This window comes from Magallana gigas, chromosome 8 (genome assembly GCF_963853765.1).
Source record: "Magallana gigas chromosome 8, xbMagGiga1.1, whole genome shotgun sequence".
Taxonomy (NCBI): domain Eukaryota; kingdom Metazoa; phylum Mollusca; class Bivalvia; order Ostreida; family Ostreidae; genus Magallana; species Magallana gigas.
Window position 1 is genome coordinate 18,473,108 of NC_088860.1, and position 26,041 is coordinate 18,499,148.

At 31.0% G+C, this 26,041-nt stretch overlaps 2 protein-coding genes and 1 long non-coding RNA gene across 4 annotated transcripts in view; 1 reads left to right on the forward strand and 2 right to left on the reverse strand.

Moving 5' to 3' along the window:
- Positions 1–5,178: 5,178 nt before the first annotated feature.
- The window catches only part of LOC117689871 (G-protein coupled receptor GRL101-like), a 41,090-nt gene continuing 20,227 nt past the window's right edge, over positions 5,179–26,041 (forward strand). Inside the window, exon 1 of the mRNA XM_066069324.1 lies at positions 5,179–5,215. The gene's annotated coding sequence lies outside the window, so the exon portion shown is untranslated. The remainder of the gene's footprint in view (positions 5,216–26,041) is intronic.
- LOC136270747 (uncharacterized) lies at positions 6,538–11,821 on the reverse strand. The gene is made up of 3 exons (XR_010708600.1): positions 11,646–11,821; positions 11,245–11,294; positions 6,538–11,049 (listed from the first exon to the last, which is right to left on the reverse strand). It is a non-coding gene; the product is annotated as an uncharacterized lncRNA (long non-coding RNA).
- Positions 15,137–18,816, reverse strand: LOC105332101 (uncharacterized). 2 transcript variants are annotated; one of them, XR_010708596.1, is made up of 4 exons: positions 18,504–18,816; positions 17,976–18,230; positions 16,360–16,548; positions 15,137–16,122 (listed from the first exon to the last, which is right to left on the reverse strand). XR_010708596.1 is itself a non-coding variant. In XM_011434540.4 (4 exons), exons 1-4 carry the CDS (start codon positions 18,461–18,463, stop codon positions 15,869–15,871), a joined length of 795 nt encoding a protein of 264 aa, XP_011432842.3. In that variant the 5' UTR covers positions 18,464–18,816; the 3' UTR covers positions 15,137–15,868. The 2 variants fall into 2 exon arrangements, 1 of the variants encoding a protein (XP_011432842.3); XM_011434540.4 differs by having other exon boundaries at positions 18,367–18,816.

Genomic DNA, 26,041 nt, shown 5'->3' on the forward strand with positions numbered 1-26,041 from the left:
ACATAATAATCAATTGCAAAATAAAGTAAGAATAAAATGTTTGAAAATATTTTTTTTAAATCCCATTTATTTTTTAGGTTTCAAAAAAAATTTGTCATTCATTTAAAATTATTTTTGCATAACACTTATCCATGTGGTTATTTTGTTGAACATTCTTTTCTTTTTTAAATTTTATTGGCGTTAGGTCACTTTTGATAAGAAACCTATCTTATACTACAGACAATTACTTGAATTTACTAAACAAAACGCATCTCATTATTTAGAAAAATATACACAGTATACCCTCTTCTTTTAAATTTTATTTAAAAAAATTAATTGTATTGTTTTATACATAATTCTATAAAATTGTTGGCAATCGTGTAAGTCAATTCTCACACACATTTCAAAATATACATCCCTCTTTTGTAATAGGCACTGTCCTTCATATTTCCCTTCCATCGCCGTTAGCCCTACAACCGATATATGACACAAAAACCTCTTTACAGTTCAAAGCAGTTCGTTGTGGAGGTCTCACCAGTGTAGGTGTACATCTTGTTTCGTCGCAATGAAAATATCAAATTTTCCATACTTTTGAGCATTCAGAAGGAAAGTTACATCGAATATATATGTCCATGTAATAGCATCATTTACAAACAGAAACTGCACACACAAAAAAGAAATAAATGCACAAGATCTAAACCAACGTGGGGAAGATCGTCAGCCACAAGTTCCAAGTGTGCAATCGGGTGTAACGAAATCGAAGGGTTTATATTTAGCTTTAAAAGGACCTAGACATGGTTTTAAATCAAACTTTAATTTCTTTTTATTTTTAAGTTTAAACGATTTAAGTGTGCATTTTGAATGTTTGACCAAAAGTTAAATGTAAGAAGTCAAGTAACAAGCGGGATACAGAGGTAAAAAATTATTCTTAGGTAAACAAAGCTCGGGTCTTATATTTGTTTACAAATAATTCAACGTAATGAATAAACCATTTCTTTGACAAACAAGATAAACTGATTCAATATGTTCATTCATAATATCAGCGAAAGAAAGCAACAATTGATTGAAACTTATACCAAAAACCAGAAATGACAATAACAAATCTCCATCCATCTCAAAAATATATAAAGCAAAATACAAATTAGAAGCAGACTCAGGATGAACTTCTGCCATTCAGTCAACTGAATATTAACTGAAAGGTCTGGAAAGGTGATTGAATAGCACAGCTATGCCATTCAGTAACCTTTCAGTCACATTTCAGTTAACTGAATGGCAGAGGTTCATCCTGTGAGAGAAACACGAACCTTTAAAAAGAGAGAGATGAGAGGTTAGTTTAGAGATTTTGTTTTACATTTTTAAAGTTTGATAAAATACATAAAACATGTCTTGATAAAATAATAGTAAATAGCTTATCAATCATATTAAAAAATTTAAGGTAAAAATGGCTTCTTTGTTGACCATCTAGCCTCCTTGACATTTAACAAGTATAATCTGTTTACATTTTATTTTTAATACACCAGTACCGTACGCCAACACTGTTTAATGAATATTGTAACTATTCCAATGTGTGCTTAAACAATTTGATCTAGCAATGCGATGAATAACGCGTACACATATACAATAAAATGTTAAAATGATGGATTACTTGTGGAAAAATTAAATCAATTTCATAGCAAATGCTAAATTTTTACACGTCTTCCTCAATATTTAATGGATAAATAAATAAAATTAAAAAAATATATTACTTTTTTCATTTCAGAGATAATTGTTATTTTTATGACACATGATAGTTAAGGTGATAATTTGTTGACGGGGCGTCCAGGTCGTCCATTCGAATCTTGTTTAGACCGGAAGCCACAGACCGGAATCTAATAACATTGTTTTCTTTAAAGTGGATAATGCTTGAGGTGCAAACAAAAATAACTTTACCAAACCTCAGATATTGCCGTGCTGGAGTTGGATCTCAGTCATATTATTATGCACTGTGGCTTTTTTTAAATTTTATTTTCTCACAAAAAAATGTTATTTAGGTATTTTGCTTAAAAATTTATGAAAGAAAATGATCGACCCTAATCCAATGCGTTATGCAGCTGTTATATCTTAATTAATGTTTTGCTCAAAGCATTTAAAATCGCTGCAAATGCATTTGTTTTAATTAATATCAGTTTATATTGTTTATCAACCTGTTAAAAGAGTCCCAAAATCATTCCAATATATTTTCTTCTTTTTTATAACCGACACGTACGAGAAAAACATGCCTATTTAGCAAATACCGGTGTTACATCGCAAACAATAAAGCTGTATTAAGAGAACATTTATTGATCTGTTTAACTTTCCAATCCTTAAATACCTAACATCCACAAAGTTATTTGGCATTATACAAACGTTCATTAAATTGTAATGGCGATTAATATTTATGGTTACTTTATGAACTTTTTTCCTGTGCTGTTGAACTGTATGACCCCAGATAGTCTTGAAGATGTTGCTTACAAGAACCATTTTGGTGAGTTTGGACTCAACACATTTACTGTTACCTTTGATATTTATCATAATTAAAAAATTGACAAATGTATTTTGACATTTTTTATAGATTGTTTTGCTTCAAAATATACCATTTAAAAGTTTAAAAAATGATTGTTAAAATGCTATTGTAATATTTTCTTCAGTGAGTTCAAGAACATGTATATATCTGACAGTAGAAACTATAGTAATATATTTTGATGTTTTATACAGTGATTATAGTTTTGTCCGGAATTGACGAAAACCATTATATACAATTGGTATTTTCTTGTATTATCTAAAGATTTTCTTATTTACATGTGTTTCCGAAAATAATTGTGAAGTAGATATTTAATCATTAGCCTCATCAAACGTTCATCGTTAATAAGGATTAGAATTAACTAATCTGACTTCTAGTATTGGTAATTTGCATAAAAACTAAAAATGTGTTTCCTTTTATTTTCGGTGGTTCGTGTGATCAATAAAAACCTTTATAAATGTTTGCACGATGGATTCCTTTTCTAATGACATTTTCTCACACAGAATTTAAGATCGTCACCTTTTTCTCCTCAGTTTGGATGATGTTTTGTAAGAAAAATAAAAAAACCAATCTTCTTTTTTTAATTTTTTTGTTTCCAATCAACTGCATTTGTGATAGCCTGTGCTATTGTGATTTATTCAGTGTAATGATCGTCAAGAAGAGGGTTAATTATGTGTATGATATTATTTTTCATATAATGTTTAAGAAGTTACTTGCATTTAGTGAAATAAATGCTCGATTTAAGATTGAAAGAGAGTTGTTAGATTCAAGGTAATTTTCGCAAAAGAAAGAAATGAAGAAGATTTATACGGTAATTTTCGCGCTTTTTTTCCCATCACTTCAACGTAACAAATTATTCAATAGACAAAGTTATATCGTTAATTGATTGATATAAGAATTGTTTTTGAATCGCAAAAAAGACTTATAAAAATATTTTAAAAACCCGCATTTTCACTATTTTTTGCAAATTTTGTAAACTGCAAAAAATGCATATACAGGAAACTAGTTTTTAAATTCAAACGACCTAGAACATAATTAATGTATCATTAAATTAAGAAATATTTAAAATATTCGTGACAAAAATTTGATTCCAAGAAAGTTGGAACTCGGAAGATGTTTGCATGAATTTTTTTTTATAAAGGATCAATCAGAAACAACCAGGAAAAATGTATTTATTCTCGAGCAATCAAGGTAATATTTCTGTTCTTCAGTTCTAATCAATACAAAATAAGTTCAATATTTTCAAAAGATGTTCGCATCAAAGCCAAGCGTCACCTACAGGAAAGAGACACCACATAAAATAAAAGAACTTAGCCCATACCGATCTTGTACTGAAATCATGACCGGGTGATGAGGAACTTAACTCAACAATTCGATATTTTATGTTAAAGATATTCCCACTTGTCTGTGATATAAGTACAGCTGTTATTCCTGTTTTAAGAAGACCGGCGCAAATTATACTGTTTTGTGCCCAACTTCCTTGTTGATTTATTATTTTCCTCTGAAGCATATCTAATAAAAATTGCTCCTGTCCAATACATTTCAGTATTTGGGGGGAAAAGCATTTCAAGTATCTTTTGACGAGAGTTAAGTTGTCTCTAATAAATTATAGCATATGCATGACTTTTATGTTTTTGGCGAAATATGCAAAATACATGTAAGTAGAACAACCAGTAAATGTATTAAGCAATGTAAAAAAAAACTTTCGAGGTGCTATGATATGGTTAAAAAACAACTTGCTTTAAAATTTCTTTCTCAAAAGAAAATTTAATAAAAGTTGGACAACATTAACAGTTATGTTGATGTTCAGTATCGCTGAGTTTGCTTGGCAAGTCTGGTTCAAAACTTATAGTTAAAAATTGATTTTTACTGCGATTCTTGTTTTTCATTATTGTTTAGATATGTGTGACTTCACAAAAGATAACTGTGGCTTGACAGGGCATGCGTAGGAAGTTTATCTTAACAGATATATGCTGATCTGTGGTATAAATGACAAGCTTACCAATTGTATCTTAAAGACTCGTTTCCAAGACGGTGACCGATGTGAATATATTTAATCAAATTAAACGCTATTTAGTTCAATCAACACTTAAATACTTCTCAACTAAAATAGTACAAACCTACCAATTATACCAATTTTGTAACATTGTTTTAAATTTCTGCAGATGTGGCATTTTCAGAGCATGTTATCCGAATGATTCGTGAGTATGAAGATATTTACGTTCTAGCCACCACGTCATTGCTTCGTTCTGAGGTACAGCAGTCGGTCTGTGATATCGTTAGTGTAAAAATTCCACTCGCTCTGCATCATCGCTGTCTCCAATACAGCCATCTTGTACTAGGGGGAGCCACGCTTGTGGTCGCTTACATCACGGACTATTTTGAACGTTACGATCTACGCCATATACTCGAAGCACACTCATCGTCACCAGCGATGAAATTCAGCAGATCTTCGTCCATTTTGCCGTTGGGTGTCGAATTCAAGGTTCATATTTTTTAAGAGTATATTTAAATAAAAAAAAATATTCCTTACTTTCTCTATCACAAAAGTAAAACCACAATTTTATTGTCAACAGAGAATTTTTGAACCTATCATTTTTTCTTATGCTTTCAAGATTGTTTTCCGAGCAATGTATGATGAATTCATGACTGGGCTAACGTTTGTCCGCAACATTTCTATCAGTGACGGAGTATGTGGTAAGAACTGTAGTTGGTAAAAGGACAATAATTGATAAAAACGATGTATGTAGTGAAAGGGAATGTAAATGCCGATATGTACGGTTTAAAGACTATATAATGGAGGTAGTGTGGATAAAGAAAACCTTTTTTATGACAAAATGTGTGTTTAACTGAAAAATTTAAAGCATACAACATTAACAGGTAAATCGTTTGGTATAGCGACTTTAATTAGCGGAATATTCTATTTAAGACCTCTATTGTAGCAATAAACAGATATTACCTCTATTGAAAAAATGAATATTAGAAACCATAATTAATGGTATAGTTGTGTGTTATATTTGAGAATTTGTAATTGATGAAACATCTTGTATAAAGACAGTAAGCCAAATATTTTATTAAAGAAAATTAAACGATTATGCCGCAAGTATAAAGTGATAACGGAATGTGAGATTAGATACATGACTTGTACTATTAATTATTAAATTGCGAAATAAACGGTGATGACTACAGTGCAGTCAGAATGACCTTCGTGAATTTTTCTTTAACTTAGACGTGTAACATATATAGCTACAAGGCTGTACTCATGTTATTTTTTTCTTATTTACATACCATGAGTTTAGGAAAATTTTGGTTTACTCTTAGATGAATGTGCAAATGACGAGTTCCGCTGTGATAAAAATCGAGATGAGTGTATTCCGTTATCCAAACTTTGCGACTTCGAAACTGACTGTTTGGGTGAAGAACAATTTTGTGGTAAACGCAGTTTCGTTTAATAGAACTTCAACACGATTTTATATCCAAAAAAAATTTATTTACTAAATGGTTTACTTGTGCATTTTAAATGATTGAGCAAAATTTTAACATTAGAAGTCATATTATAAGAGAAATTTTGAAGTAAGAATTTATTGTTATGTAAACAAAGCTCGAGTCTTATATATTTTTTTAATAATGTAAAGTATGGAACTACCATTTCTTTTCGACAAAATGATTCGTGGGAAACAAGGTAAACCAATTCAATATGTTTTTTAAGTAATATTATTAACAGAGAAAGCAACATTAAAAACCTATACCAATACAACACGTACCGTGTAAACAATATCAGGTTCAAGCTTTGTTTACAAAAGTTTCAAACTCTGTCTCATGCTTAAAACTCAATGTTTTACTTTCACAGTTTGACAAATTATGAATTCGTAATATATGATTTTTTAATTAGTAAAGAAGAAATTCAAATAATTTACATTTACAAATTTAAAGCAATATGAGCTGCAATGTTTATGTTTAATTTATTTTACAAAAAAGTTATTTTCTACGAAAATGACAAACAATATCATGGTTTTTAAATTTCTGTTTGCCATATTGTTGTGGGAAAACCCGTTAAGAAGCCTTAAATGGAGCAAAATTAAATAATTGTCGTCTTGTACAAAAATTGATCTCCTATATATTCTTAAGAAGAGAAATCTTTCTTCTGACAAAAAATAATGTTTTTTCAAGTCATATTTATTATTAAAGTTTAAGCTTTATACAGACTTATCATTCCAGCAGGTTTTTGCAGCAAAATAAAATTCTAAATAATACAGCTCATATTGCTTTAATGTTTTTGTGTATTTTTATCCAGACCTCTCTTAATTCATAAAATTAACAATCCTAAAAGGGTCATAATCGTACAGCTCTCTTTAGAATTTTTATTATTATATATTAAATTGCCATACAACAATATCTATTATGGCAGCGTAGTTTTTATACAGGATTTGGTTTTTAATAATTCCCCTCAGTTAGAATTATTTTAGTGTTTTTGTAAAATTTCAGATTTTACAAAATCAACCCTTTGCAATCAAAACAGCAGTTCTCATAATAACATATGATTCATATGATACGATATTCTATAATATAACAATATCATATAATACAATTCCATGTGATTTAATACGATATTATAGAAGCCAATATCATATTATACAACATCGTATGCTATAATGTTATCTAATATACAATATCGTATTATACGATACAATATCATATGTTGCAATATCATATGTAACAGTATCATTTGATTATATAATAAATAGATAATATAGTATCATATTATACGTAATTGTATCTGTAAAGAACTTCGTTTTGGATTTTGTGGTAGTGATAGCAAAAACGACAAACAGTAAAATAAACCTAACAAAATGAATTAATTTATCAACAAAAACAAATTAAAATAATAGAATATGAAGATACACTCACATACACCCTAACTCTCACTAAGAAAGAACATATAAATTTAAATTGTTAATCAATTAATACTGAAAACGAAACAACAGTGAATTAAATTTTAACACATTCAATTGTCAGTATCTATATGAAACAAATAAATGCTTTAAAAGCTGGCTAAATTTAGTTACAACAGTATTTAAAAGAATAAACCAACAAATCAAAATTAACCAATACTGTTACATGTTTTTTAACAGGAAAAGTAAATTGGAATGTTATCTGTAATTGAACAATCAACTTTTATCACTAAGTAATCTGATATATCATTTAAACAATAAATAGAATTGAAAGTTTGGTTTTAAATAATTGCAACATCCACCCGTAAAATGGTCACCACTGGGCCTCCATAGCACACAAAACACGTAAACAAAAGTCCCGGACTCGACTGTCCAGTCTCTCACTGGAAAACTATTCACATAGGGTCTCCCGTGCGTCCCACTTGCGTCACGCGCTGCTCCGTTAATGGTTCTCAGTCCAAGTCATGCCCCACATATGCTACGCTAAGCCTTTAACTGACATTTTACCATTGACAAAACTGGTTTAACGATATAGTTCTCCCTATGCACTGAAACAATAATTACCCATTCTAAAACCCGAGACATATTCATTTATACAACGAAAATAACAAATGACCACACACTCGTAAATATACCATGAAACTGACAAAATATATGCAAAAACTTACCGGCTGGAGAAAATCAAATGACAAACAGATTCACAGTTATTTATGGCTACCAGTATACCAGAGTAACTTCTGGAATACGCCAAAATTTACAAACTGCAGGACAAATTCAACAATGGGACCGCACACTTGACAAGCAGTCACGGCTCTCACCCATCAAATCGGTTTTATTATCATATATTATGTTGTATCATATCAAACAACAGTGTATCATATTATACAATACTTTATCATAGGAATCATGTTATATCATTTAACAACAAACATATTAATCTATCAAGCGGGTTTGAGTGAGGTTGGAGATTTTTTTAGCAAAGCAAATGACAAACAGATTCACGGTTATTTAGGGCTACCAGTATACCAGTATACCAGTATACCAGTAACTTCTGGAATACGCCATAATTTACAAACTGCAGGATAAATTTACCAATGGGGCCGCACACTTGACAAGCAGCCACGGCTCTCACCCATCAAATCGGTTATGATAGCATGTATTATATTGTATCATATTAAACAACAGTGTATCATATCATACAATACTTTATCATAGGAATCATGTCATATCATTAAACAACAAACATATCAATCTATCAAGCGGGTTTGAGAGAGGTTGGAGATTTTTTTAGCATCCTTGATAATGGAGATCAGGCTCTGCATCTGAAGCAATCTCTGCATTTCATTTACATTATAGTTAAATCAACTATGCAAGCTATTTGTAAAACATGTGACGTGTTCCAAAAAACTAAACCTCATCCAGCATCCGCAACCTATGGTTCAGATTCAGCATCCAAGCCTTTCAGGTGCATCAGTGTCAAAAGACGCACCATCCATGCAAGTTTGGTGAAGTAAGGACAGGTAATAATTAAGATATCATCTTTAGAGAGCACCTGTTTCAAAAACTTTAACCAGCTTTTTAAACCTTAACCACATCCAGCATCCGAAACCTATGGCTCAGATTCAGCATTCAAGCCTGTCTGAAGCATCAGTATTATAAGACGTACCATCTGTGCAAGTTTGGTGAATTTATGACCAGCAGTTACTTAGATTTTGCTATCAAAGGGCATTTGCAACAAATATTTTAACCTGCTCCGAAAACCTTAACCTCCTATAGGATTCAGATTCAGCATTCAAGTCTTTCAAGTCCATAGGTAGGTCCAGATGCATCATCCATGCAAGTTTGGTGAAGATAGGACAAGTAATAACTTAGATACAGGATCTGCAACAAAAACTTTGACCAGGTCCGGACGCCGACGCCGGGGGTATAGCATAAGCTCCCATTGACTTCGTCTTGGTGAGTTAAAAAGGCATAAAGTGCCTGTTATCTGTAAAGGGTGTTGATGTTTGTAATGTTATGTCATAAAATTTTACCCATAAAATTTGGGAAATAGAGATCAAATAACAGCTTGAATATAAAACATTTAAAATAAATAAAGTCTGAAGTTAGTCAGCTATCCCAAATATTATTTTACAATGGCAAATTCAGGGGGTGAAAATGGATGATTGATTATGAAAATCGTCCTACTTTTGAACTTTTTTTCATTTAAGTGTCAACATAATATCCACGATCTACCAAAATTTGACACCAGGCAACACAAACCCATTGTTTATAACAAACAAAGGTGTATAATATACAACCAAACACTTGCAGGAAATCAGTTTCCGCTTGAACACACACAATACACAGGGTATATACATGTACCTGGGTCTAGACAGGTGGGGGAGGGGTTTGGTGGTGTTGTTTTTGTACATGCAGCTACACGAGCTAAAGACATAACACTACTGATTAGCATTCAGTGTTGCACATTTTGGCATGTCAACAGTTTAGAACACATGAAAACATCCCCTCCCCCCAATAAATTATTTTATTATTTTGTAAATGTTGCTAGTTCAAACAAGCAAATTTTATATAAATTTTATTTTTTTAAAAAAAAGTATTATTTAAAATTATTTTTGTTTTATACGAAACGGGGTTCACTCTGTTTACTGCGTGTACCCACTTCGTATAAAGGTCTTTCTTCTGTGCAGTCGGAAAGCGATGAAAACTCAAACCAACGGTATTTTCTGGATTGTTCTTGCAACTCACAACCGCACAAATCACCATCTTTTGCTTCTTTTTACGGGATCCTTCTAAATGTCTTCGTCTCTTTCCGCGCGACTTTCTATGGTAGATATAAAGTCACTTCCGTTTATACGACGGAAAGTTACGAGCAATTCTGAGAACTGCCGGAACTTTACCTCTATTTTATTGGCTGTTTACTACGCTAAACTCAATTATACTTGTTTATGTATATTTTTTCCAGGATATGTACTTCTACTGTGTACATTTATTTGTCTTAAAATGCTATGTAAGTACATGAAATCATTGTAATTTTACAAAAACATTCGAAGTTTTTGTTCAAAATTGATTTTATGCTCAAATATTTCATCTATCGATGTACATTGTTGTAATCACACAAACATCAAAAATCAAGTTCTTTAGAAAAAAGACCAAATTAAGTATTTTAGATATCATTTGAGGTAAAACTAATAGACAAAGAATCAGGCAGAGATACTACATGACTGGTAGAGTACAAGTGATCAGTCTTCCAATATACGATTTCGAAGACTTTTGAAACGTATTTGTTGAAAAACTGGTAACTTTCCAATCACCCATATCCATTGTAACTAATTATGATATAAAAAAAAATATCAGAATGCCTGGATTTGGACACAAAATGTTATCAAAATGCACTCAATAGTATTCAATAATTTTATCTTAAAATTATCTATAGAATAAAAAATATACCTTTACAGCCATGTACATGATGACAGGATGTTTTGCAATCAGAAAGACAAACCATGTTACAAAAATGACCATACAGGTTTTTTGGACATTTTTCAGTACAGTTCTCCGCATACCAGCCATCAGGACACGCTAAAGATACATAAATAAATGAAACATAAACTTTAAGACAGGATCAAAATGAATCTTTATTGTTAAAAAGATTTGTTCTAAAAACTAATATGTTTAGAATCAAAAGTAAACGATAAAACTGAAATATTTCCTGGATGTAGATAAAGAGAATAATTTTGAATCAGAAAATAACGCTAAAATTTACATAGTACTTACCAACACATGTTCCATTTACCGGATAATAGTTTTCACAACATTCATTATCGCTGAAAACACAAAACTTTTATCAAAATATATATTATTCTCTTTACTATTCTACATGCTGTCTACTTTTGAAACATCGTTGAAAAAAGGAAATGATTTTGAACTACATTTTTCTCTGTTAATTTATTGATGTCGACCAAAAGTATCATATTTAACATTTCCATTGAACCACGTATCGTGTATCAACATATTATAACCATCACGTAAAGAACGTATCGTGATGCCGGGAGGGCGACAGAAATTTCAACGATGGTTTTTAGCATTACAAATCAGGATACAAACTAGAAGTGTAGAAACTATGAATTACATAATGTCAAAATAGATAAAATACTGTAAATTTTGGCAGTACATACTTTCCAGGCTTAGGACAAGTATGTTGACCTTCACATAGAACTACAGTGGAACATAAAGCACAAAAGATCCATAGAATCATTCCTCAAGTGTAACATATAGTTCCCACAATATGCTGTTGCATCTCGTGAAAAGAATTCCCATGTTTTGACTTCCTGTTCAAAACCAGGGAAGTAAAAAAAATATGGCACGTCTATATATATATTTTATTTAATATATATCAACTATACAACGAGAAAACCACTTCTGATGCTCATCCATCATAAACACAAGCATTTTAGAAGTGGTTAAGTGAATTGAATGACCTAGCTATAGGCTGAATGATAGTTTGTATAATCTAACTAATGGCGCTGTATGTTAAACAGTTTTGACCTGTGATTTTCTCAATTTCCTGAACATGACTCTTCGAAATAACATAAAACTGTATCTTGAAACATCGAATTAATAATTATGAAAGTAAGTTGATTGTCATTGAATATTTGTCGAATGAACATGTTTGTATACATAAATGAAGACAAATCCAACGTATTTTTAAGTAATGGACAAATACATCGTTTGCATACATAAATGAAGACAAATCCAACGTATTTTTAAGTAATGGACAGATACATCGTTTGCATACCATTACCATATGCATGCATATGGTAGTGCTACTGTCTAGTAGAAACAAATTAAACAGTTGCTGCCTTAAATTTTGCAACAAGCGTTATATATTCAATCCCAATTTCTTCAACGCGCAGCAAAGTAGTTCTTGGAAATTCATGCGCATTGTATGTGTCTAAAATGCATAGTCTTGTTTTTAAAACACGTTATTAATAAGAAAACTAAAAAAAAGTCCTTCGAAATTAAAAAAAAAGAAAAGAAACAAACTGCCAACTTTTGACAAAACGTGGCTCTTTGTGTAACTATTTGGTATAGCGGTAGTTTTTATTTTGTCGCTGTTTGGGTATTTTTAATTCTTTTTAAGTTGTGCTATTTATGTAATATTGGCGATTCGCCTGCCTACAGCCAGGACTCTGCTTTTAGCAGAGCCCGGATAAAAATCGCATTTACAATTTGTCTGAATATACAAGTAATTTTTTTCAAAGTTACTGATAAAAATGAATTTCTGTTCTTACATCATCTGACATGGTGCATACAATCTGTTGAATTCGGAGTGTACAGTTGTACTCTTAGGTTTTAATGCGATACTTTAGTATGAAAAATAAAATTGACAACTGCCTATTGAATCAATTTAAACTAATATACTGGATTATTGAAAATTTTGTTCTATAAAAATCTCAAAATAAAACTTATGGCTCGTCAATTTTCAGCACTTAGTTTGTCTTCCTTTACATGCTTATTTCCTATTTGTAACGTGTCACAAAGTCAGTATGTGCATATAGTGAAAAATCGTGTATAATTGTCTGAGCCAAATGTAAAAAGTCTCTGAGACAGCTAAATCTTCATGGTTGTCGGTCGTCCGAAATGGTACAATTCCTAAGGTGTCGTCCTTGGAGGGAATCTATTAATTTTGTTTAATTTTAGATATCTTCAATCACAATGGCATGAATATATCCATGAACAATTTTATACGAAAAATGTTAAGTATGTTGTACATTGTACTAATCTGTATGTGTAAAGGTTAATGTCAATTATGTCAACAATGATCTAAATATAGCGTTATGATATACACGATATGTGTAAGGAAGTACGATTCGTTTTAAAAGTGATCCAAATTTGGAAGACGTGAACAAACGCGCCAGGAGTTAAATATGCGATCCACTGATACTATAATTCAACAATCTACGATGTCATTATAAACAAAGTATATAAATATCTAATGACACAGAATAGTAAATTCACTAATGAGTATAGATTAGTTTTCTAGAACATACATGTAGCTCTAAGTTTGAAATTATAATTCATAATTTCCTTGATGCAAAATTGTTTATATTTTATTTAAGTACAGCGAACAGGATGGAAATTGCTGTTCCTATCCTTTAATTAACAACAGCTGCTTGAACATATTTAGTCAAATATCGCTGTTTTCGTACTCGACAGTTCAAACTTTAAAAGTTAAAGAAGCTCTAAACGCCAGTCTAAATATGTGTTCGCATAGCGTAGAAAATGTACTAATAATTATCCAGTTAAAAAATTGAAAGTGATTTATAATTTGAAAAATTAATAATTCTCTTTTGGGGTTTTTTTATTTAATTTTTTTTTTTTTTTTTGTGAAAAGTTTTGGTGTAACCTGGTTTCAATCCCGGCACCTCTTACTTGGTGGGCGGTGTTCGTTTTCACTAAGCTAACCATTTCATTTTTTCGAAATATTTTTTTGAAAATTTCTTTTAAACTCATAAAGCAATTTTGCTGACTCAGGGATTCAAACCTAAGTAATAATCTATTTTTTTATCGTAGTAATTCGGTTCTAGGCGTATTTAAGCTGCGTTGTGATTCGTCAACTTAGTTACGACCGATTTCAAAATTACATTTGCATCATATATTTTATATCTTTTTGAAGAAATAAGATTTTATGGTTCCTTAAATTTAGAGAAAACTAAGCACATAGTGCAAAGTGGACATGCCTAGAAAAAAAAATGATCATCTACCATGCAATCCAGGCTGCCGGAGACAAAAGAGATTATGAACTGGTTTGGTTTGGTTGTTTAGAATATGAGATATTTTATGTTTGGCTGAGCGAAGCGAAAAAGGACCTTATATAAAATGATGTGACTTTAAAAGTATTTACTTGGCTAGCTGAGATATTTTTTTCAAAATTCATAAATCTTATTTTTGCTGGCCTAAAACCTGGCAATATTCAGATAACAATTAAAATCACATGGCAGTCTCAAGTACACCATGTGTTTATTAATCGAGTTAAAGTAAGGACCTATGACCTATATTATGTATAAATTACTAATACATGTATACGTGTATGTGTGACATACGCAATTTGTGTAATTTTAAGATATAAATTCCAATGAGAAGCTTAAGATATTGTGTTGTACAATTCTTTTTAGAGGAGACAAGCATTTTTAACGTAATTCTTATCGCATTATCCGCATTAATTTATGTATGCACACAAAATACAAATGCATAAGGCACTGACCTCGTGCACTATCAATCGTCTGATTTTTAGCACGCCATATTTTTTATTCTTGTCTATTCATTTAAATTGATTTATAAGTCCAATCAAACTTGACAACATTTATTTTGGCATAGGTACAACTACACTTTTATCATCCCATCCCCTTTCCAAGTGTTTTTGTGGGTCTAGGCATATTCTTCTCTTCCCCATCTTTCCTCTTAAAAAATCACTTGAATTTTATTTTGGTCCGGAGATAGACATTAATATCAATACCTACAAAATTTTCATGACCATTTACAGGCGTAGTTAGGTAGTCAATTCTTAGACATTTTAAAAATTATAGTTCGACTGGCTTCAATGAAAATATCTGGCACCTCAATGTAAAATACTATAAAAGATGAATGGAAAGCAAAACTCAAAACGGAATTGATTTTCCTTTATTTGTTAAGATATTGTGAAAAAAAAGATTCTTCGTTGACATTTAAGGCTTAAATATGTAATTTACAACATCTAACAATATTTCGAGCAAAATAGACTTTTAAACTATTATACAATGTGTGTATACAACGGGTTTCTTTCCGAACATCAGCAAAAACTTAATAAGTATTAATATTAGTGAGTTGTATATCCTGGAAAGATTATAAAGTATATACACAAAAACATACACACCTATCTGACACCGAACCCCTAACACCCTAACTAGCACAAAAAAAACACTGATTTAACCTGTGTTAGGTTCATATTCCTTATCAAAAAATGGCATGTGCTAATAAAAAAGAAGTTTAACATGGCTTAATACGAAAATATGGAATGTTTGCAATTTGGTTCAAATAAAATGATTGGAAAAAAATTTTAAATACAAAAAAATAACATAACGATCAAAGTTTTAGTTATTCTTTGTTGATATATTTAAAGTTAACAGTTAAAAATCCTTTCAATAGATAGATTCAGTAGAAATGGCAAAGTAATTAAATGTGTACGCTGTTAAAATTATCGTTATTTCTGTTTTGCAACGCAATCATTCAAGTAGGATATGATGTTTAATAAAACAAATTAACAAAATTATAATATACTAACTTGTGTTTACAATTTATTAATAATTCAGTCACCATAACTTGGAGCAAAGAGTTCTTTTCTAAAATCTGTTCGAAAAGTTCATGGGCTGTAAGCACATATCCAATGCGAGGTCTTCGAACAACAATTGTCCCAAACCATGAAGATGTCCTTGTAGACTCCTATCCATCCACAGTCAGCATTCAAACAGAAAACACCTGGACGAGTTATGTCTACGCCATTAAATTCGACCCCAAACAGTCCCCAGTGGAAATAATTGAAGAGTACGCCGTTATCCCAAATCCAAATGCCTTCAAACGATTTGTCTGATAGACCGACCAATGCAGGCAATGAATCTGTAAAGGATATATTTTGTCTTCGTATTTCTAGATCTGTTTATAATATATAACAATATATAAAATCTATTTCTTAGCTGATGCAGTGATCACACACACACGTCAATCTTTGATACAGCTTTAACCATAGTGAAATTGTTGGAGTTTTTTTGTTATATCGGCTGCAACATTTAAATTATGTTGCCGAACATGGGTATTGGAGCAATAAAACAAATTATTCAGACCGGTAAAACTTACTAGTGCCTCGGTAATAGTTTTCGAAAAACATCTTTTTCTGCATGGTGTCTATGATTAGAAGATCAGACTGTAGAGCATTACAACGGTTCTTGGCTTCACCACTAGTGATCATGCTACTGCTGTTGTATTGTCTGAAGCATATGTTGCCACCCCTGTTCAAAACATCGTTGTTTCGGCATTTGGCCCTGCCTTTATAAAAAAGGGAATAAAGGTTTCATAAAAACACAATACTTTCCTAAGGTCCACTGATCATGATCAGTTAAACTGTTTCTTTTTATTAGCCCAATTAACTTTTGACTTTGTTGGTCATCGAAATTTCAATTTTATTTCATAAACGGGTTAGGTGTATTGTGAAAATTTTAAAAATACAAAATATACAGATCGTGACTAATATAGGTTACTCAACCCTTGATGTTTTTAAGATTCAACCCACGTATTTATGGCATCGATTTTAAGAGGAATATGTAAGCAAATAAAATTAAACAAATAAATTTGCAATTTTTTAACATTTTGTAGAAGCTTATACAGGTAAATTGTCAAGATGACGACTGTTTCCCAATCATATTCTTTACTGATTTCAAAAATGTAAATTAAATCATTACAGATATGAATTCAATAACTTTACATGTTTTTAAAGAACTTGGGGTCATTTGAAATTACAAGTATGCAGTTCATAACATTTACAGTGCATTTTGATTCAAATGTTCCGAATCGAAATAAATACTGTTAAGCATTTTAAAATGTCTATAACTATTGATGAATAATGATTCAAATCCACTCATAATATGAAAATATATCATACATTATATGTCCTATCGGAATAAATAAGAAACAATTACTATGCCATGTAAAAAATGTTGAAATACAATGATTGTTTATGATTGCTTATGCACAGTTTTATCAGTTTGTTCAAAGAAAGATTCCAGTTATTGAATTACTGAAAACGGCAGAGGGGCGGCTCTCAAAAGGGTACCCCTATTGTACGGATAACTACCCCAGCAGCTTTCAAGATAGAAACTTGCTGTTTTGCAGATCAATAATACATATATCAGAAATGTTCATATTACTTGTGCTTTGATTTTTGACTATTTATGAACAAAATACCAGCTATAGAACTTATTCATTTTTCGCATGATATTGTATATGGGGTACCCCTATTGTACGGATAACTCTTTTCTACGGCTTTTAAGATAGGATGTTGCTGTTTTGCAGATCAATTCTACATATATCAGATTTGTCCATATGCATGTATAAGTATGTACATGATAAGTTTCTCAATATATTTCTTAGTTTGAATTGAACTTATTTCGACCAATTTCAAATAGTCAATTTTCTAATTTTTGATTCAATTATCGAAATATTAATAAAAATCACGCCGTAGGATACATGAAATAAACATAATACGGCAAATTTGGAGGTATTATTTTTTGTATAAGCACATATTGTCGTTTGGTAAAAATTTCGTTGTTTTTTAACCAAATAAAATTTCATTGGCATATTATTTCGTCATCTCGTTATCTCTCAAATGTAACAAATAAATAAAACTCAACATAAAATCTTATCACATTTGCAAAAACGGCAAATGTAATAATACTTGCAAAGAGTCGTGTACCTACCATCATTTAACAACTTGTAAGCACGGAATCCATTAGAAACTTTAGTTGGGGTTTCATTCCAAATCAAAGAGTCGTAGAGTAAACAGTGCATGCCAATATTTTCATGGAAAAACATTTGACACTTTTTTCTTCGGATACAAAAGTTGGCACAATATACCCTTGGAATACGTTTAGTTACTGGCAAGGTTCCAGAGACTGGGAGTGTATTCTTCAAAGTGGTAGACTCAATATAATCAAAGTTATTTATCTGGTTACCTAAGGAAAAATAAAAGAAAAACACAGTATCCACACTCAAGCTTCAAAAACGTGAGAGACTCTGGGTAACAATCTGTTAAGTTTTTTGTTTCGGAACGGGGATTTAATGTTGTTGAATTTACAACATTAAACTTACCATGCGATATAGTGAGTATTTCATAAAGCCAGTAGGCAACAACCGTCCAAGAATTCATTTCGCTTCCTGTGCAGTACAAAGGTTGAACTCTTGTCATAAATAGTAAAGTGACTATAAATTATACATAGGTAACCTACCATTTTCAAGATTCCATATTGTGTCTAAGATTATGAAGTGTATTCAAAATATGGAAAACAAGAGACACAAAACCATTGACTATTTCCTATCATTATGGTGATAGTGGAATTATTCCATTAGTCCTGCAAAGAGAATGTTTTATGTGTCTGTAATAACATGGACTCAATACGATATTTATTTTCAAATCATGACCATGAAGCAATTTTGAGATAAACTAATTTCTGTTCAGCAGGCGTATGAATATTTGATAACCGAAAACAATACTTAGACATCACAGCGTATATATTTCTTTAATTACAATGCACAGCCTTAGTTAAAAATTGAACTAAAGTCTAGCCTAAACAAAGGGTATGTTTCTAGGCAACGCACAAAGGGTTTGATATCTACCCTAAATTAAACATCTTCAAGAGCAAATGAAAACAAAAATTGCCAAACCCCTTATTTTCCTTTGCACTGGTTGGTTCCATTTAATTTGGATTTACAATGTAAATTCTTAAATATATGGTGAAACAATCAATTGTATTCTTTTAAATCATCATATCCCTGATCAGCAATAACATCTCTGTACTTCACAGTTCCATCTTTATTTTGAAAAGCTAACGTATGGAAAGAGAAAACTGGAAAACAATGTTACTTCCGGTGGCAACTCTTTTATATTTTTCATACATTGTATGAATTTAAGACTTTACTCGTTTAATTGTATTTTTTTATAGTTCTCAAAATCTCAAAACTAAAATATTTTTAAGGATTTTTTACAAAGTTTAAAATTTTACTGATTAAAATGATGACATGTTAATTAAAAATAGAATTATTTGTTTTCAGCAACCTCAAGCATATCACTAATGCTTTTAGGCTGCGGGTACTATAATAACAGTGTTTGCTGATTTTACTTTCGACGGGTCTATGTTAGTTGCATGGTGAAATGTGCACCTAAGTCAAGTACATAATTTTCTTTATATATCATTTTAGTCATGTATTTCCCATAATAATTGAACAGTTGTGTAAATTCCTGATAGTTCTAATTTTTTCGGGCGTCGAACAATTTTATATTCATTAATCAAGCCGCAATGTAATTGCTATTTGAATCCTAACAGTGAATTTTTTTAATTATGTTTGCTATTACTTTCGTTTAAAGTGAAGTGGTGATATCAAGAAAATTTTGAAATTGCATTTCAGTACTAAAGACGGTTGATTTTGCGTTGATTTTAACGTTAAAAATAAGTTGAGGCTGATGCAGGTGTCGCGTGAAATATTACACATCATTTGGCCCTGTAATGTTCTCAAGTTGCCTTTTTTGCAAATTTTATAAATACACAATGCATGTATGTGTTATTGTCTTTTCAAACTTTACTTTTCATATTGACTTTATGGCTTTATATGAATGACACGAGCCTCTAAATACTACTTAAGAGGTAGTTGATCTTTATTTGAAGAAATTGGTCATTTGCATAATGCAACGATTTAAAAAATGAATCGTGAAACGTACCTTTGCTACATTTCATTCGATAATGAAAAAAGTTTCAGAAATACGTAACATACACGATGAAATGCCTTGTTGTGGTTAATTTCTAGTATAAAAAAAGTGACGATACATTGGTTTTTTTTTATTATGCACTACCTGCTTCCTTTATACCAACATAAATCACAAACAAAACATTTAACTGGTAAAATTGGTGAATAATCGAGAATGAAACAAAAGGTCACGTCAAATGTGTTTGACACGAACTATCAAAAGTCCTGTGCTTTATTTAGATGGCTCCAATCAAATAAATAATAAGAGGGAAAAATTGAGAAATATGCGATAATAAAAACATTTAAAAAGTGGTTTCTCCATCTTTACAAACGGTTCTCAAGCTCATTTGTCTCCTCTGGTGGATGTTCTAATAATCAGTCGTACTTTTATCTTTAACTTAGTTCAAATCATTTAGAACAAGTACACTTTGGTACATTTTTTGCCGTTTTGAAAGTAAATAAAATTGACAAAAACGCCCAAAATTTATTTCAACATCAAAAAACTTTATGTTTTAAAAAGTTTATCGTGCGAAACAAAGACAAAAGATACTCATGAAACAACTGGTATTTTTTACAGAATGTAAAGTATACATGAATAAAGAATTACTGTCTTGCCAGGATCTCAAGAAGCCTAAAAATGAGTGGATATCGATTTAAGGACTGAAATCGATGAAAAATTTCTAACAGAGGGTTTTGGAAATACTTATATATTCATTATCAATATAACAAAAATATAAAGTCATATACACTTAGCTGGGTTTTGCAATTCAAAACAATAGGAACTTTTAAAAAGGAAACCCTAACATGATTATTATTACCAAACCTTTTTATCTATTTCAAAGCAGAGTAGTATTTTGTAAATGTGATGTTAGGAAACCAATTTTTCAATTCCAAAAAATATTGAGCATTACTAAAGTTGAAAAGACTTTGAACGTATTTTTGAACGGAAGAACTACATTTAGAATAAGTCAGAATTTATTTATCCTTTCTATACACAACGTTTCCACTGCATGGAGAGTCAAACAGAAACATTCAGAACTGGCTTGTACATTTATCCCGAAATCAACACAGACATATTTTTTGTTTTTATTTTACAAAGGCAGTACAATATCAGTACGATATTTTCAAATTATTTTTGTCTTAAAGCCAGGCGCCACCTGCGGGATAAGACATCACATAACAAGCAAGAACTTGTTCCTTGTTGCTTCCTTGTACTGAAAATACAAACGGGTCATGAGGATACGATACTGATGTTGAAGATATTCCCATATGTCCGTGACATACACACAAGTACAGCTGTTCTTCCTGTAGAAAAAGGACCAGTGCTAATTATCCCCGAGTACCCAAACTCCGTCACCATAAGCAGGAAACATTCCGCTTTTCTCTGTAAATTATTTTTGGCGGTTTTTATCATTTGCAGCCACTAAATATAACCTGAAACGTTATAATTTATAAAATTATTATTCAAATTTAGCCCTCTGAATACGACGTTTATCAAACGTGCTATCATAACTTATGAACCTAGCTCCGTCACCCACATGATCTATGATACGCCAGGGAATGAAGACACGTTATCAATTTAGTTTAAACTCAACTTGTATCTAGGCCAAGTTTTAATGAGTAAAATCGGTGTATACAATTTAAATTGTATTTAATATCATCAAAGTGAAATGATCGCCAGATTAAAAAAAATGTGTCGTTGTAACAACAATCACAATGACCTTTTCAGAATGTATGGGTGCCGTTTGATTTCCGTCCTTACATATTTCAAATATATCATATCAATAATTATTATATTAATGATCATATTATTTATTACATTTTAAATAATGTAGCATATTCTGAATACCGATATACCGTATATATCTGTAACCCTGTATTAGGCAAATATTACGGCATGAGCGATTTAACGTTATCATTAAGTGTAGTGTATAAACGCTATTGCAGACTGAAAAAAAAGTATTCATAACCTCAATAAAAAATAAATTACATGTGAAATGTTTCATCTTGACCTCTCTTAAAATGACTGACCACCGTAAATAATCAAATGGGCCCACATGTCAGAAATATCGTTATTTTAGTGCACCCGTGAAAAAGTGTTAGTTGATTTCACGCAATTATTGTTGCATAAAATGAACAAGATGTAATTTTGTTAAGTTTGAACACATTCTTAAATTTAATCGTTGTTAATTTTTGTTATTTTTAATTTTTGGTCACGACGCCATTGCCTCTTTCTGGGATTTAAGGTAGGTGATTAGTATCAATAGACGTGAAAATCTGCTTTGCACGATCGTTTTTTTCTTTCACAACATCCAACTTTTACGAGGGGAAGCCAAGTTAGTTGCTGCTTACATCACGGATCATTTTGAACCCTACGATCTACGTTACATACTCAAAACACACTCATTTCATCGGCGGATAAATTTAGCACATCTTCGGTCGTTCTAACACTTATAGTGTGGAATTTAAGGTTCCTTATTTTTAAAAGTGCATTTTTTATAAAGATTTTTAGAAACAATCTTTTACTCACTATATCAGATATGTACAACTTTAATACTGGTATTAATTAATGCCATTACATAACTTCCTAAACAATGCTATATTTACTTACTTTCAAGATTGTGCATGAGCGTTGTATAGCAAAACTACTACTGGCCAACGTTTGTCTTTAACATTTATCGAGATGTTGTTTCGTCGGGTAGAGATTCCCATGAAAATTAAGCCACCATGAATGTTAATAATTTCACATCATATCATAAAAATGCACTTAAACGTGGTTATTAACTAAAAAAAACATGATGTTATAAACCATAAACCAAATAATCTGTAGGAGCGATATCTTTGACGGAATTAAAGGAAAACTATTAATGGAAATATTTTTGTATTTTATTTAAGAATATGCAGTTAAGGCTAATGTAGGAAAGATATGCCGTTTAAGGGTGACAATTTACCGTACATGTGAATAAAGGACTGAAATTGACATATGGCAATATTAAAATGACGTAATAAGCAAAATTAAGTTAATATATCAGTAACCATTGTTGATTTTTTTTCTTGGCGTAGACAAGCTACTCTGTCATTAATGATAAAATACAAGTTTTATTAAGCCAATGCTACTGAACTAGTATATCTTGTTGAAGAAAATTACAAAGAGATTCGAAGTTGTACACGACATTTTTTTTCCTTTTTATTATAATGAGATTACGAAATTGTTTGTTTTACATTTTAGATGAATTTGCAAATGACAAGTTTTGCTTAGATGAACATCGAGACGAGTGTTAACCGATTGTTTTGGTGGAGATGACGATGACAGGTTTTTTGGTGTACGCGGTTGTGTTCTAAATATGACGAATGAATGAAAGCGATGAACCTTTATAATAAAATGCTTATCACAACAGCATGGCATTCATACAGAATATGTAATAACATTATTTATCCATAATTGATAATTTTCAAAATAGACCATAACTGCATATAGCATTATTTCTCGCTCATGAAATAATTAACCTCTATCTGCTCGAAATTGAACCACCTGGGCCCTTCATCTTTGTACAGTAAAACATCACAAAACAAATAGGTATGTTGCACTCTGCCACTTTTGTGACTTTATTGTTTAACCAAATTTGGTTTGAAATAATCAGAAAAATGACAATAGATGATTATATAACAATATTTTATAAGTTCATAAAATTAATCATAAAATATGAATATTTCACTCTTTATACCATAATATTTTACAACTAAAATAATCCATAAATCCCATTACTGATGTAATCAATGATGTGATTGATAAGATAATTTATGCAAAACATAATCCTTGTGGCCTGAAAGCGCCATGCTTAATAAAGAAAAAAGAAAATACACAAGAATTTTTCGTTTTTATATACATGTTTTTGAAAAAGGAAGGTGAAGGGGTGGAGGTGGGCTATAGATCGCTTTGAAAATTTTCAATGCTTAGCTTTCGGCGTCCTGAAAGAAAGTGAGAACCCACACTATTAAAATGACGCTCCAAAGATTTTACCGCGGAATAAATTCATGGGTTACATCCGGCGACGTTGATTTTGTGTCCATATATGAAGATGCTGTATAACTTTGACAATACCGCTGGGAAGATAACTCTCGCGAACTTAACAGAAATTATCAATATGCATAAACTATTTTAAGAAATCTTAAAAATCATATCTGTCAATCAACTTGAAAAATTTTATTTCATTTTTCTTTGTAAAATTTCAGATTCAATTATCTCCCAAGTGCCTTGTCTCTTATAAGCCATATACTTCTTCGGGGGTATATAAAACCATGTTGGTCCTTATTTTTTTTGGGGGGGGGTATTGACGTCACGTCTAAGGTTTATTTGGTGATCGTCGTTGTCCTCTAGCTGCATTAAATCAGCGCTGGACCATATCATTTACACCTTCGCCGCCACATTGCGTCAAAGGCGACACAATGTTATTATTATCAAAGGTTCACTCAAATTTTCATTTTTCCTTTTACGTCGATGAAACCTAGATAAGTATTTGATTCTAGTAAAAATCTCTTTGATCAGCAATGTTTCTATTATTCTATATGTGTATCAATATTTTAAGACTGTATGTAACATTTTCAGATATCCAATTGCAATACAAAAAAAATAAAAGTACTCAGAGAGATGTATCGGATAAAATAATAAGTCTTAAGCATATCTATAAGCTAATACATAAACACAACACAAATGCATAACTGATTGGAAAAATACAATTCGAAAGTTATTCTAAAATTCTATTTTTATAGGATAATAATGTTTTCAAAAATATTTGATTCTCTTCACACTCGTCTATCCTCGGAACCAGAAGGCAATTGAATCTGTAGTAACGTAATAATCATCTCCCGTTGAGGCATTGTCATGAATTATTTTACCTCTATCAGTTTATCATGTCAGACAATATATTTCAACAGAGTACAAATTATTGAAGTGTTTTTACATGTATCACAATTCCAATTTTATTTTCATTCTTCAATGAATGTATTTCAATCATAATAAGAAAAAACATGGGGTGTCCTTTAAAGTAGTCGGTTCTGTCAAGATATGCCTTAAATATGGTTCATGTTCGACTACATGACGGATGGTTTGCTTTACAGATTAGATGTCACGTGGTTCTGTGACTTCATTGATGACATTTCTTTGATATTTGTTTAATACTGTGAACATGATGATCAAACGATTTACAGTCAAAATGAATGTCAAAAGTGATTTGTGTCCTTTGAAAACAAAGATTCAAGTACATTCTCATTCGAAAAAAAATTTCAATCCTTTATCTTGATTTTAAAAATAATAAATTGTTTCTGAATCTCAACATACATCTCTGAATGACACACTTACAGTACATAGGTAGATTTCATTGAAAAAATTTACAAATTGATCCCACGAAACTTGACAAAATATGACACATTTTTGTTTTATTTATCTCTTATACATTACTTTAATTTGGATTAATCAAAAAGTAATTTCAAAGATATTTGAGCGTCACATACGGTACAGTATATTTTAAAATTGCCTGCTTTTATCGTTACTTTTACTTTTGACAACGAGAAAGTGATAGGCTAATTTGTTTCTACATGAAAACATAAGAAATACAGTTACCGTAAAGATGGTCTTAAACAGAAAAGGTATATACGGTATTGTCTTATCTATTTTAATAATTTGAGATTTGTAATGCATAATCAATGTTGTTTTTATCAAATTTGTTTACCTACAGAATTATCAATAAACACTGAGGGATATTACTAATAAATAAGTGACCAAACAATTTCGAGAGAGCTATGTATTTTAATTATCAATTTAATCTTGATTAAGCCAATGTTTATCAAACATGTGCAGCCCTTAGGTAATTAGAGACCCATTGCTTTGATAAGCAGGTGTAAATCTATTATTTTTTTATCAGACAGGTGTAGTAATAACATAGCTAAGTTGTGGCCTCGTACCTGAGTATATCAATATACATGTATAATGCCTTTCATGCACGGTGTCCAAATATATTGGTGCTTT